The sequence below is a fragment of the Puccinia triticina genome, chromosome 10A (assembly GCF_026914185.1).
Source record: "Puccinia triticina chromosome 10A, complete sequence".
Taxonomy (NCBI): domain Eukaryota; kingdom Fungi; phylum Basidiomycota; class Pucciniomycetes; order Pucciniales; family Pucciniaceae; genus Puccinia; species Puccinia triticina.
The window spans coordinates 4,662,113-4,676,014 of record NC_070567.1 but is presented as its reverse complement, the minus strand read 5'-3'; the positions used below and the strand labels follow the sequence as shown (position 1 = coordinate 4,676,014).

The window sequence follows — 13,902 nt, the reverse complement described above, 5'->3', positions numbered from 1 at the left end:
ATGAATTATGTAATCTGCCTGCGCCAGTTCTCGAGACTCCGAGAGGCAGGCATGCGAGGTTGGAGGCTGCAGAATACTTTTACAATTTCTCGATCTGGTATCCGTCGGATTACGGGCTCAGCCAAGCTCAGCCACCACGAGGTACTTCCGACCCCGACGAAGTATAACATCGATCAAGACCAGCTGATACGACCGTGAGTCTGTGAAACGTTTGATGTTCTTTCCATGTGGTGCTCAGATGTCGAGAAACTTACGATTTTGTACTTTATTTCTGCTATGTAACACAGGTGCTTCCGCGATACCTGGCAACCTGCCTCGTTACCCCTTCGTGCTCCTATCGTCCGGTTTTGAAATTCGTCTGCAATGGAATCCTTAGCCTTACTGACCACCTTGTCGAGCCAAGACAAAGAATCTATCTTGAGCCTTGCCACAGATTATCAGGCCGGGAATGTCTTCGGTGGAAGCCAATCTGGTGATATTCATGTCAGTGCCCTCATGCCGGAGGTTTTGCTCGGCACTTGATTTATGACACATGTACAGTTCCTGACTGGTTTCTTTTATCAACAGGTCTGGTCGTTGCACACATTTTTCCCCGTTACCCGCCTCGTTGGCCACCAATCTTCGGTTCTCTGCCTGACGATCTCCATCGAACGGTCGCTGCTCTTTTCCTCTTCGGGAGACAACACGGTCAGGGTGTGGGACACAAACCGCTTTGGCAATGCCCTCTTCGTCGTCAAGCCGCCCATCGACAGCTGCGGTGATGTGTTGAGCCTGGTGTGGTGCAATCAGCTGAGCATATTGTACTTGGGATGTCAGGATACATCAATCCAAGTGAGCAAATCTCAAGACTCTCAGCTAAGACCTGATGCTGACGAATCTGCAATGGACGTGGTTTTGTTTCCTGGACAGTGGATTTGCTTGCCTCAATCCATGACTACTCGTACGACGGAGGTGGTAACAGGAGACTCTATCTGCGGCTCTAGCACCTTATTGCGATCCACCTCATCTGCTCCACCCATGGAGCATTCCCTGAGCGCACCCGTCAGAAGCCATACTATCCCGGCCGGCTCATTGTCTCAGGAGGGTCTCAATCTCCATAGTCCAGCTGGCCTTTCACCTAATCCGCAGTTTGCTCGATCGGTCCATCACAAATTCTTCGATTCAATGTCACAATCTGAACTACTCAAGGCTGCCAGACGACGAGAAAGCAACAACAGTCTATCGCCACTCTTACATATACTCTCGCCCGAGCTATTTGCAGAATCTCAGGGCAAGCTACGTGATCATGCATTGGAAGACATCTGCAGTGCTGACGGATATCAAAAGGAAGATGGGAGCGAAGTGCTGTTCATAAACAACAAGGATTCTGTGACATACGCGCACTTTGGTTACATATACTGCCTTCTATTGATTTGCTTGAACGACCAACTATTCCTCATTTCTGGATGTGAGTCTGTTTGTATGTTTGCCCTTTGTAAGTCACCAAATGCTGAGATGATTTCCACACTAGCGGGTGACTCGACGATCAAGGTATGGACACTTGATCCGCAAACAGGCGCCCTGAATCCCAATTTCAAAATACTCTCAGCGGTGTCGTCCATTCATCTTGCGCCCAGCACAGCTTCTCCCCAATCATCTGAAGATCTCGGTGCAGTGCTTACCCTAGCCGCCTACGGCTCAACTCTCTACTCAGGCTACCAAGATGGAGTGATTAAAATCTGGGACCTCGATACCTATACCTGTATCCGAACCCTCTTCCATCGGGGATCTGTTGATCAACTTCACCCGAGCTCCAAGGACTCGGATGATGTGTTGACCTTGACGGTACTCGACAATGGAGAGCTGTTTTCAGGCTGCTCAAGTGGTGTCATAATCGTAAGTCCGGACTGATGATTTTGGTCGAATTCTTAGAGATAGTCAAACCCATGTTCAAAATCTGATACTTGGATGTGCAGAGATGGGACTCTTCTTTTCACAGGGTTTTGAAATGGCAATCGCACCAAGGGAGTGCACTAGCTTCATGCTTTGTTCTGCACCAAGGCAAGAGGCTTTTATTGACAGGCGGGAGCGACAACTGCATCAAGGTTGGTATCAGGCTCCCCTCTTTACTGCTCATATTGGGCCGAATTGACGGGCGAACGACTCTTTTTAGATTTGGGATGTATACCACACAGAGGCAAGCGTACCCCGGCTAGTAACGGATGATGCGGAAATCAAGGACCAAGCGGGAACAGCGATGGCTTTCCAAGGTAACACATCCCCGGAGTCTGATCAGCTCTCCTGCCGTCCCACACAAGATGCTTTGACGTGCCTGAGATTCAAACTGCAATTTTCTCGCGACCCCAGATCGGATGTTCAGACATCTCAGCCAGTTTGTTTCCTACAGGTCGATCAGCAATGAAGAACATCGTGAAGAATGCAGACAGGCTGCCCTTTACCTTAAGACAACGCTGGTCAAATTGGGGTCAGCAATCTCATTTTCGGCATTTGGTTTCAACAGTCACACAGAAACGGGATCTGATTTTTATTCACTTGCGTTGCCACTGTCCAAAAAAAACAAAACACACAACAGGGCGGACGCGCGGCTGGTGAGTGGCTTGAAAGATGGAAGCCCATGCCTGCTTGTCAACCAGCTTAAGTTTTTTTAATACCAACACAGTTACCCGGTGACCCTGGCCGGAACCCACTAGTTCTAGCGACTTTCAAGGGGAAATCATCGACTGAATCGCCGACTACCCAGACGCGCAGGCGGCGCGTGTTATATTATGGCCACTACGATGTCGTCCAAGCTGGTGACGAGAAGGACTGGACCGCGCCTGCATTTGTGATGACTGGCCAGAACGGCTGGCTGTATGGACGAGGCGTGACGGACAACAAAGTAGATGGCTCTTGACTCTCCTACCGCTGTTCTCCAAACTCTATCCACTCACTCCTTACGCCATCCATCGCGGTATTTTCGCGCGGCTACTCTAGGGCCCCACCTTGGCCGTTGCTTACGCAGTTACCGCTTTGCTAGATCAGAGATCCTTGGACGTCGACGTGGTGATGTTGGTGGAGGGAGAGGAAGAGGCCGGGAGCGCCGGCTTCCAAAAAGCGGTCAAGGAAAACAAGGTCAGTCTTGCCACTCAGGGGTTGGGTTTGGGTTCAGGACTCATGCGAATCGCTGCGGGTGCTCAGGAACTCATTGGCCACATTGACGTCGTGTTGGTCAGGTAAGCTGGACTTCCCGCTGCGCCTTTCTCCGTGTCCCAGCGGCTGCTGAATGCGCTCTCATTGCCGTAGTAATTCTTACTGGCTGGACGACGAGACTCCGTGCATGACGTTTGGGCTCCGAGGCGTGATCCATGCGACGGTCAAGGTATGTGCCGAAAGATCTGGTGTGGGCATCTTCTCCCCGCTGATTGAGAGGCCCTCTGGCGAACGACCGATAGGTGACTAGCTCGCAGCCCGACTTGCACTCGGGCATGCATGGCGGGGCTGTCCATGAGCCCGTGTTGGACCTCGTGAGAATCTTGGGCGACCTGGTGGGCAAAGATGGTAAGATCTGTTTGGATGGCTTCTACAAGGGCGTCCGGCCCATCGGGCCCGAGGAGCAAAAAGTCTATGATCGGATCGTTGAACATATCTCCAAGTATTGTTCTCCCATCTTTTATCCCGACCCTCCCACAAGCTGATTCTTTCCTGCCCACACGGTTATCCGGCCCTCAGCTTCGCGAACGTCGAGCTCCTCAAGCATTCCCCGATCACCAACATCCGGGAAAACCTGATTGCCAAGTATGCTCGCCATCCCTCTGCCCGATGCCCATGCGATCTGACGGGTCTCTTCACTTAGGTGGCGGCAGCCGTCCTTGAGCATCCACAAGATCGACGTCACCGGGCCGGCCCACGCCACGGTGATCCCCGCCTCGGCCCAATCGGCGGTCTCGATCCGGATCGTGCCCGACCAATCGCTGGACGAGATCAGCCGCTCGTTGGTCTCGTTCCTGGAAGCCGCCTTCCAGCATCTCCGGTCCAGCAACACCCTCGAGGTAACCCCCCCCCCCCCCCCCCCCCCCCCCAAAAAAACCACAGTCGACGCTCGTTGCTGACCCGTGCGGCCCGGTGTTGTGCAGGTGAAGATCACCCAGACCGCCGATTGGTGGCTTGGCCATCCTGAGGACGTCCATTCGATGGCCCTCGCCGGATGCGTCGAGGAGGAGTGGGGCGTCAAGCCGCTGTGGATCCGCGAGGGCGGGTCGATCCCGAGCATCCCGTTTCTGGAACAAGAGTGTCAGCCCCCTGCTCTCTCTCTATTCTCTGCTCGCGCGACGAAGACGGGCCGGGCTGATTGGGTCCATCTCCACAGTCAATGCGAAAGCGATCCATCTCCCCATGGGCTCCGCCTCCGACTCGGCCCATCTGCCGAACGAAAGAATCAAGATGGTCAACCTCGAAGTCCGTCCCCCCCCCCTCTCTCTCTCTCTCTTCACCTTGCCTCCTTCGCACTGAACCTCCCTCTATCCGTTCGCTGTAATCGCAGAAAGGAAACCATGTGGTCGCCAGTTTCTTGAAGAAAGTGGCGCTCATCTGACCCCCCAGCCCTCTTTCTTTCTCTGCACTCAGTGTCTTTGTCTCTCGTGTCTTTCTACATCCACTTGTCCCTCATCTGCGCTCATCCGCCCTTATGTATTACTGCATGCACTCGTCGCGATTCATCCGCCAAACCCCTTGTCTTCATCTCGTCTCTCCGGAATCCAATATCGTCGTCAAATATCTTACGAGCCCATGTGCGATGTGCGCTGCGTGTACACATGCATTCCCCGCCGCCGCCGCCCTTTCCGCGGCGGCGGGGCGCCAGTGTCCCCTTCGGGGCTGCTGTTTGGGCCCCCCAGTACGGCCGCACAGCCCCTGCGCCGGGCCCCGGCCGGCCCCCCCACACTACTTTTGGGCCCTTCGAGGGAGAGTGTGGATGTGTTTGGGACGACGCGCGGGCCGTGCCCGGTCGGACTCGGACACAGCCACGCACACTCCCCATGCGTCCTCATCGGCCGCTCCCCTTACATAGCCTCGCCATCCGCGACGCGGTTTTTCTCCCTCGCTCTCATCTTATTCCGCTTGCTATCGTCTCCTGCGGCCCTGTTTCCACGCCCCGGGCCTCTCTAATACTTTATTCCCAAAACTTCCACCGATCATACCTTGGAGCGTACCCGCCTCCGCGACATTCCCTGGCCGCCACGAGCCGAGACCGATATACGTACATATACACACGCGTGGACGATGCCAGTGGAGCACGAGATGGTCGGCGGGCCGCTGTGGCGCTACCGGCTGTTCGCATACCAGCCGTCGGTGCAGCTGGAGGTGTTTTTCGCGGTGGCGTTTTTCTGCACGGTGGTGCTGCACACGGTGCAGCTGTTCCAGACGCGCACGTGGTGTTTCCTGCCGTTCGTGGTGGGCGGGTACTGTGAGTGGCGGCTTGGGGGCCCCCGGGCAGTTTTTGACGGACATGCTCTGAAGTGTGTGTTTTTGGGACAGTTGAGTGTATCGGCTTTGTGAGCCGGGCGCTGCTGGTCAACGACGGCGTCTCCGGGTGGCACGTGGGGCTGGACGTGGGCCAGACGCTGCTGCTCCTGCTGGCCCCGACGCTCTTCGCGGGCTCGCTGTACATGGTCCACACCCGGATCGTCCGGCTGACGGGCGGCGAGGCGCACTCGGCGGTGCCAGTGCGGTGGCTGACGAAGGTGTTTGTGGCGGGCGATCTGCTCTCGTTTGTGTTGCAAGCCATTGGTGAGCTGTCTTTCCCCGCATGATCAGGATCTGTGTTTTCCGAAGCTGATATGTGACTAGGCGCTGGGCTGGATGCTGGGGTGCGGGGGAGGGGCGATGGGCGGTGGGTGGTGGTTGCGGGGCTTGTGGTCCAGCTGGGGACGTTCATGCTGTTTGTTGTGCATGGGCTGGTGTTCTATGTGCGGATGGGGCGGCGGCCGACGATGGGCTCGGAGACGGCGAATACGAGCTGGCGGCGGCACCTGCGGCTGGTGGTGGTGGCCAGTGGGCTGATCCTGGCGCGGGATGGCTTCCGGCTGGCGGAGTATCTCCTGGGGCCGGGCGGGGTGCTGCGGCAGAGGGAGATCTTCACGATCCTGCTGGACTCGGTGCTCATGTTCCTGTGCATGCTGCTCTTCAACCTCTTCCACCCCTCCACCGCCCTCGCCGAGCAGGCCGAGCACCCCGCCGAAATCCCGGTGCTTGGCGAGCGCGGGGTGGAGAAGGAGCCGTTTGTCATCTAGTGTAGTTGTTTGTTGCATTGAAAGGAATACATAAATATATGTACACCAGAGGGGGGGCTGGCTAGCCACATATTTATGTACATCTGTCCACACTGCTCGGCTCCAGCCAGCCAGCGAGCACAAGATGTTCAGCCGCCACCCAAAAAAACACAGACACTCTGCAAGCCTCAACCCCAGCAGACCCAGCTCACCCAGCACGACCACCGACTACATCACCCAGGAGGACCTGCTCAGCCACCAACACAACACCGCAGAGAAACGGGTCAGTAAACACACACAGAAACAGAAACAGAAAAAACAAACTGACCATATACAACCCCAACCAGCTCTCCAACACCACCACCACCACCAAGAAACGACACAACAGCCTCATCACAGACCCACGCCCACCATCCGCCCATGAGGCCACCACTATGAAGCGGCCCAGCCACCAGCATCTCTGGCCACGCGCAGACCCCGCACTCGACAAGTTCGAGCTGCACCGGCCCAGGGACGAGCTGGCCGAACAGATCGTCAACGAGATGTTCGACGACATGATGACCAGGAGAGAACTGGCCTGTAAGCACCCAGCCAACCAACCAACGCGCCTCCGTTGCCATGCGAACTGACCGATGCCCCGTTGCAGCACTCCCGCCGAGTGCCCAGCAGGGCATGCTCAACTTCTCGATCGACAAGAAATGGACACTCATCTACAACGACCGATACACCGGTCCGTAGCACTCACTCTCTCACTCACTCACTCACTCACTCTCCATGTCCCCCACCCAACGCCCCAAACTCATCATCGATTCCCTGCTCGACATCTTCACGCCATCCCCAGAATGGGCCACCGCCCGCCAGAAACGACTCAACGCCGACTCAACCCCCACCGCCAAACGCACCCTCGAACCATCCCCCTCGCTCGGCGGAACACAGCCCACAGGAACATCATCATCCACCAGCCACCACAACTCATCCTCCAAACTCACAAAGACCCCAGGCCATGGCATCTGGCGCCAGTCGGGGCCCTCCTCCACCCGCGGCAAACGCGAAGAGCCAGAGTGGTACATCAAGAAATTCATGGACCGCACCGCAGACCACCGCGTCGTCGCTGCCCTGGCCGTCGCACTCAGGACATATGAAATCACGCAAGTCCTCTTCCTCCCCCCCCCCCCCCCCCCCCCCCCACAAAATTCTGAATCACTCACTCACTAGCCCTTGCTATTACTAGCTGGCTACAGGAATTCATCCATCTCAAGGGCCAAATCGTCCTCACCAACTCACTCGACAAGATCAACGCCCCCGGGATCATCCGCAAGGAATCCGATCTGATCACCGAGTACGAAACCCTGAAATGCCTCAAGATCCTATTAAACTCAAAACAGGGCGCCAACGATGCCATCTCACACCCCGAGTCGATATACCAGATCCTCTTCTCACTCGTCTCGCCCCACCTGCCCACCCGCAAGACCGTCGCGGATATCCTCACCTTCCTGTGCCACTGGGAGAAACCCCGGGGCCACTCACACGTCCTCAAAGGACTCGACCAGCTCGCAAACATGAGAACCACGGGCGGGAAGACGATCGGGGAGACGATGGCCCGCTTCGACGCCTGGTTCGGCTCATTCGAGCAGGTCATCGACGGCCGAGGCAAGATGGGCAGTCTGGTCGGCGCGAGCGACGAGCTCCGGAGCCTCAGAGGCCACAGCGCCACCCAATCAGTCATCAACCAGTACACAGCCGACAGCAGTAGCAGCAGCAGCACGCTCTCCGCCAGCAGCAGCCCCATGGGTCTCGACGGGGCACTGAACGAATATGCGCTGGCCAACCTGTTCCTGATCACCTCGATCATCAGCATCCCCGAGGACGTCACCGTCCGAGTCCACCTCAGAAGTCAGATGAATAGCTCCGGCCTCAAACGGATCACCGACAAGCTCAGAAAGTTCCAGCACAACTCGATCGAACGCCAGCTGAACCAGATCGAAGTCGAAGCCCTCCAGGATGAGGAGGAGATGGTCGAAAACTTCAACCACAGGCTGCTCAACGACATGACCAACCCGCAGCAGCTGTTCGACACCATCCTGGATACCCTGGACGGCTCGCGCGCCAAGGAGTTCTTTATCTCGATGCTCCAGCACCTCCTCCTGATCAAGGAGGACGGCGAGGGCCAGGTGCGGTTCTACCAGCTCATCGACCAACTCGTCACCTCCGTCGTCTTGGACAGCAAAGCGCTCGACGATGGCGGCGGGGGCGACTTCAGCTCGATGCTCGGCGTCAGTGTGGCCGCGGTCATGTCGAGGTTTGCCGACCAGGATCAGCTCCAGAACACGATGTCTGAACTCCAGGAGGCCAAGCGACAGGCCGAGCGCTTGAAGCGCGACAAGAACACGCTCGAGGAAGAACTGATGGCCAACCAGGACAGCAAGGTCAAAGAACTCAAACAGACCAACGAGCAGATCGAGCGCGCCCTCAACATCTCCCGCACGGCAACCGAAGCCCTGCAGTCGAGGATTGGCGAGATGGAGAAACAGCACCGCTCCCAGCTCACCCAACAGGATCTGCAGATCAGAGAGCTGTTTACGATGCTCAAGGAGTCCAAGAACCTGGACGTCGTCCAGGATGACACCGGGATCCTCGATCGGCGCGAGCTGATGGATATCATGAACAAGAAGCTGCAGAGGGAGAAGGCTATCCTGACCCTCGAGGGGAGAAGCCAGGTGGGCGAGAATGGCAGCTCGACGACGCGCAACAACGGGAAGAAGGGGGGGATGATGCGGAGGAGGCGGCAGAACTCGGGCGACGAAGGCGATGGCGACGAAGGAGATGACCGAGGCGCACTGCCGCCGACCAGGCAGCAGAAGAACTTCAAGCCGACCCACCAGGCCAACAAAGACTCGGTGGACAAGTCGCGCTTCGAGGATCCCGACTCGGACGACGAGCCGGACTACTATCTGCGGGCGACCGGCAAAGACCCGGGGCTCTCGCCGATCTCCGAAGCCAGCTCGCCGCGCCACAGCACCCGCCGGATCACGCCCAAGCGCAGCCAGCAGAACCTGGCCGTCCGGACCAAGTCCGAGGAGGCCGCCGCCGACAGCGAGCTCGGCTCGCCGGCCTCGCCGGGCGTGACCGAGATCCTGAGACACTATCCTGGCTACACCGATTCCCAGGCCACCATCAAGCCCGCCGCTACCCGGCCCGCCGTGCCCTCCCAGATCGGCCGCAAACCGGCGCTCTATCTCGGCGAGCTCAAGATGCACCAACTGCGCTCGGCCTCGGGCTCGACGATGAAATACGTGTCCACCGAAGACGACGACGACGACAACCACGCCGCCGCCGAGCGACAGTCCCCCGACGACCCCGACCATCGGAACAACAAGCTCCTCCTCAGCCCCTCCTCCCGTAACTCGATCGCTAACCTCCCCCCCGACCTCGAGATCCTGCGGCTCCAGAAATCCGCACGCAGGACTTCCAACCCTACTCCTGCTCCGGGCCATGGCGACGCCGGGAACGAGGCTGCTGCTGGTGGTGGGCCTGGTCAGCTGGTCATCAACGTCCAGCCGCCAGCCGCTGCTCCTCCTCCTCCTCCACCACCTCCACCACCTCCTCCTCCTCCCCCTCCGCCGCCTCCTCCGCCGCCTCCTCCTCCACCACCACCCAAATTACATCCATCTGACACGGACACTCTGCGGGGCTTGATCGGCCACGACGTGGTCAAAGTCACCTCGCCCACCGCCCCCGCGCCCCCACCCCCGCCTCCACCCCCACCCGCCCCGCCGCCGCCGGCGATCCTAGGGGCGCCGAAGCCGCCTCCAGGCGCGCCCAAGCCCCCGCCCGGCCCGCCCCCGCCGCCCGCGCTCAAGGGCCCGGGCATCCCGATGGCGCCCGGCAACGGACTGCTGATGAACAGCAAGAACCGCAAGGAGCTCGGCATCTATGCCTCCGCTAAGCTCAAGCAGCTCCAGTGGGAGAAGATCGGCAAGGACTCGATCGACAAAACCGTCTGGGCCTCCCACTTCATCGACGAGAATAAGCTCCTCGAGCTCCTCAAGGACGACGGCGTGTTTATGGAGATCGAGAAGGACTTCAAGGCCAAAGTCGCCAAGGCTATCGGCGGTAATCTCCCCCTTTTCTCGCAAGCTGTGTTGCCGCTGATCTGTGTGTGTGTTTTGTGTGTTTAGGGGCTAAGAAGAAGGAAGCGTTGAAGAGCGTGTTGGAGCCTCGTGTGCGCCAACGAATCGGTAAGCTCTTATCCCCATTATACACACACACACAGACAAAAGGGGGGTGACTGATTGTGGTGGATGATGGCAGAGATGATCCTGTTGAAACCCGGGGCCGACCCGGATATGGGCGTCCGGGTGGCGTCGGTGATCGAGAAGATCCGGCGGTTCGACGAGGAGTACTGCACGCAGACGTTCCTGACCGAGTTGAATGGGGTGATCCCGGACCCGACCCAAGTAGGCCCTCCTCCAACCCAAGTTGACACGGTGGGGAAAAAAGACTGATGAGTGGAGTGTGTGGTAGGTGGGTCTGCTGAACCGGCACAAGACGGACTCGGAGGAAGACCTGGCCCTGCTCCATGCCGCCGACCGGTTCCTCGTCGAGCTCATCAAGTTCGATAACCTCCAGCTGCGCATCGAGGGCATGCTTTGTAGGGCCCTCTTCGACGAGGCCTTCTCCATCCTCGACGCCAACACCTCCCAGTTCAACGCCGCCACCGTCGCGCTCCAGAACGCCCAGCATTTCTCCGGCTTGCTCAATGTGCGTCTCTCTCTCTTTTTGTTTGGGAGAAGATGCTCGCGGGCTGATTGGGGGCGCTCGGATGGGGTAGTTGATCCTGTTGTTGGGCAACTTCTTGAATGGGAATAACTTCCAAGGCGGCGCGTTTGGCTTCCGGGTCAGCAGCATCAACCGGGTACGTGCGCCCCCTTGCCTTCTCTTCTCTCCCACGCTTGGCGCTCATTTTGGGAGATTTGAAGCTGGTGGACACCAAAGCGACGCCGTCGGAGGAGGGCGGCGGGGTGGCGGCCCAGCTGGGCGACTTCACTCTGCTCCACTTCGTCGAGAAAACCGTCTCCCAGTCGTTCCCTGAGGTTGCTGCTTTTCTCGAGGAGTTGGCTGAGCCGGCCAATGCCTACCGAAGTCAGTCTTTCCTTCTTTTTTTTTTGGGGTGGGGGTGGAGAACTGAAGCGGGACGGGGAAACACACACACAGTTGATCTGCAGGCGATTGTGAAGAACTTCAAGGAGCTGCGGCAAGAGGTGGAGAAGACGCGGCTGGCGCTATACAACAAGTTCGATCTCGAGAATGTGGGGACGGATGGGTACAAGCAGCGGATGCCGAAGTTCGTCCGGGAGGCGGTCTCCAAGCTGGCCATCCTCAAGGACCAGATCACCCTCGCCCAGGACTCCTACATCCAGATCCTCATGTACTTCGGCGAGGAAACCGACGAGCGCAAGCTCATGAACTCCATGGCTTTCTTCGGCATCTTCAAAACTTTCGTCACTTCTTATCGCAAGGCCCGGGACGAGAACCGCAAATGGAGCGAGGCGCGCAACGCCCGCCAGAAACGGCTCGAGGTACCCACACACACACACACACCCACATCCTTCTTTCTTTTCTTTTGAGAAACTGAGGATGATTTTTTTCTTTGGGGGGGTATAGATTGAGCAGAGTCGAAAAGCGGCGAAAGAGGCGACGGACGCGGACCCGGTGCTGGAGGACATCCTCGCGAAGATCCGGACGGGCACGTCGAGCCGGGCGCCTGTCCGGCGGGGCCGGGGCGAGCGGGAGCGGGTGACGTTGCAAGGGACGGCGGACGTGGGCGGGGCGGCGGCGAAGATGCTAGCGCTGATGAAGTCGGGCGTGGACTCTGCGATCTTCCAGGACTTGGCCGCCGAGGGCGTGCGTCCTTCCTTCCTCCTCCCTTCTTTGTGTAGAGGCTGATGGGCTGTGGGGGGGCTCAAACAGTTCCAGGTCCCCGATACAGACGCCATCGATGCCACCGCCGCCAGGCTCCAGGCCTCCCTCGCCCTCGACCCCGCCGCCGCCGCCACAGCCCCGGCCGCCAGACCCGGCCCCCGGGCCCGCCCCGCCCTGCTCGCCTCCTTCGACGAGCGCGACGAGCCCGCCGAGCCCGCCTAACCCCCTCCCGGGCCCCACATTCGCTACTTCTTTCCGGCCACACGCCATCCTCCTTGCATCCACTCGCTTCGTCTTTCTTCCTTCGTTTTGCGTCGCCGCTGGCGCGCCCAGACTCGCTCGCGCAGAGCGGCCGGCCCGCGCGGCCTTGTACTGTTCTTGTACTGTATTGCTGTATTCCTATGGTGCTGGGCTTCGTTGTGTGTACGTATGCATGTGTGTGTGTTCTGGGCCATTACTGGGAACTCTTTGGGGGGATATGTGGTGTGGGGGGGGAGAGGCTGGGAGGAGAGGGCAGGCTGGGCAAAGAATGGCAAAGAAGGTGTGGGGATGCCGAACTTGACTAAGTCCCTCTCTCGCCTGAGGCTTTGCCGGAGGGACTTATGACTAAAATCCGCACTTCTCGCGTGAGAGATCCGGATAATTGACCACGCTCGTGGTTATATTCCTCACTATGTACTCCAACAAGTCTCAACCTCTCCTTACAGGACCCATTTTTTCTGAATGGCATCCTTCTCAGTAAAATTATCATGTATTTTTTATTCTATGTATCTAGCTCATTTATCTCTAACATAAATATCTTGAAGATCAGAATAAAAAACCACAATTACTGTGATGTCGAGCACATCACTACATTTCATTCTCATTTCATTTGGTATTTCCATAAAGCAATGGCCCAATATGATCGAAGCTATCAAGCCTGATCAGGCTTATGTACATGATCAATGATCTCTACTGAGCCACTGATCACCACGGATAAAAAAAGGATGACTTGTATCGACAAGAACACCATCACTTCACCGCGAAGAACACCATCACTTAACCGCGAAGAACACCATCACTTAACCGCGAAGAACACCATCACTTAACCGCGAAGAACACCATCACTTAACCGCGAAGAACACCATCACTTAACCGCGAAGAACACCATCACTTAACCGCGAAGAACACCATAACCTCCTCAAAGAGACCATTGCCTCGGTGAAGAGCCCGTCGCCTTTGGAAAACAACATCAATCGGTCATGAATCCCACCAACGAGGATGATAACAACCTCGCCACTCTCAAACTGTCCCAAGAAGAGAACTCCACATCTAAACTGACATTACGCGAAGAATTCGACAACATGTCCGATGCAATCATAGTAGTCTCACTGTGGCAAAATTCTACTCGGAACCGCTGAAGCCAGTCCAAATGGAAACTGTGATCAGCCTGGTCCGTCGCAAACACACCTTTACACTTGCTGGGACCGGTTTCGGCAAGACAAGGATCGGCGAAGTATGCTACCGTCTCTTTCCCGCCTACAAGAAGCCAATTGTTCTGGTGTTGAATCCTTTAGATTCGTGGGGGGATAACCAAGTCAGTTAACGGGGCTTTTTTTGTTCATTTTGTGATGCATCATGCTTACATTGTAATTGCGGGCTGCACATTTGACAATCAGGTGCTTGAGAAGAAGAATGTGAATATCAAAGCGGTGAATCTCACCAAGATGAACTTCACGCCAGACGTTGAGAAACA

At 57.3% G+C, this 13,902-nt stretch overlaps 3 protein-coding genes across 3 annotated transcripts; all 3 read left to right on the top strand.

Annotated features, from left to right (window-relative positions):
• Window positions 1-4,570, top strand: PtA15_10A452 (uncharacterized protein; the record flags this gene model as incomplete). Its single annotated transcript, XM_053160629.1, has 20 exons — window positions 1-194; window positions 288-328; window positions 404-483; window positions 568-831; window positions 910-1,447; window positions 1,511-1,875; window positions 1,956-2,084; window positions 2,153-2,249; window positions 2,347-2,464; window positions 2,573-2,588; window positions 2,660-2,878; window positions 2,974-3,111; window positions 3,178-3,212; window positions 3,283-3,358; window positions 3,432-3,631; window positions 3,709-3,774; window positions 3,833-4,028; window positions 4,113-4,269; window positions 4,346-4,434; window positions 4,520-4,570. 20 exons carry the CDS (start codon window positions 1-3, stop codon window positions 4,568-4,570), a joined length of 3,069 nt encoding a protein of 1,022 aa, XP_053024584.1.
• A 442-nt stretch (window positions 4,571-5,012) lies between these two features.
• PtA15_10A451 (uncharacterized protein) lies at window positions 5,013-6,266 on the top strand (the record flags this gene model as incomplete). The annotated part of the gene is made up of 3 exons (XM_053160628.1): window positions 5,013-5,427; window positions 5,512-5,717; window positions 5,898-6,266. 3 exons carry the CDS (start codon window positions 5,013-5,015, stop codon window positions 6,264-6,266), a joined length of 990 nt encoding a protein of 329 aa, XP_053024583.1.
• Window positions 6,267-6,679: 413 nt separating this feature from the next.
• PtA15_10A450 (uncharacterized protein) lies at window positions 6,680-12,191 on the top strand (the record flags this gene model as incomplete). Its single annotated transcript, XM_053160627.1, has 15 exons — window positions 6,680-6,824; window positions 6,892-6,975; window positions 7,087-7,170; window positions 7,246-7,397; window positions 7,487-7,977; window positions 8,101-9,540; window positions 9,634-9,779; window positions 9,963-10,358; window positions 10,424-10,483; window positions 10,557-10,702; window positions 10,770-11,006; window positions 11,077-11,160; window positions 11,225-11,387; window positions 11,460-11,824; window positions 11,910-12,191. 15 exons carry the CDS (start codon window positions 6,680-6,682, stop codon window positions 12,189-12,191), a joined length of 4,275 nt encoding a protein of 1,424 aa, XP_053024582.1.
• Window positions 12,192-13,902: the final 1,711 nt, after the last annotated feature.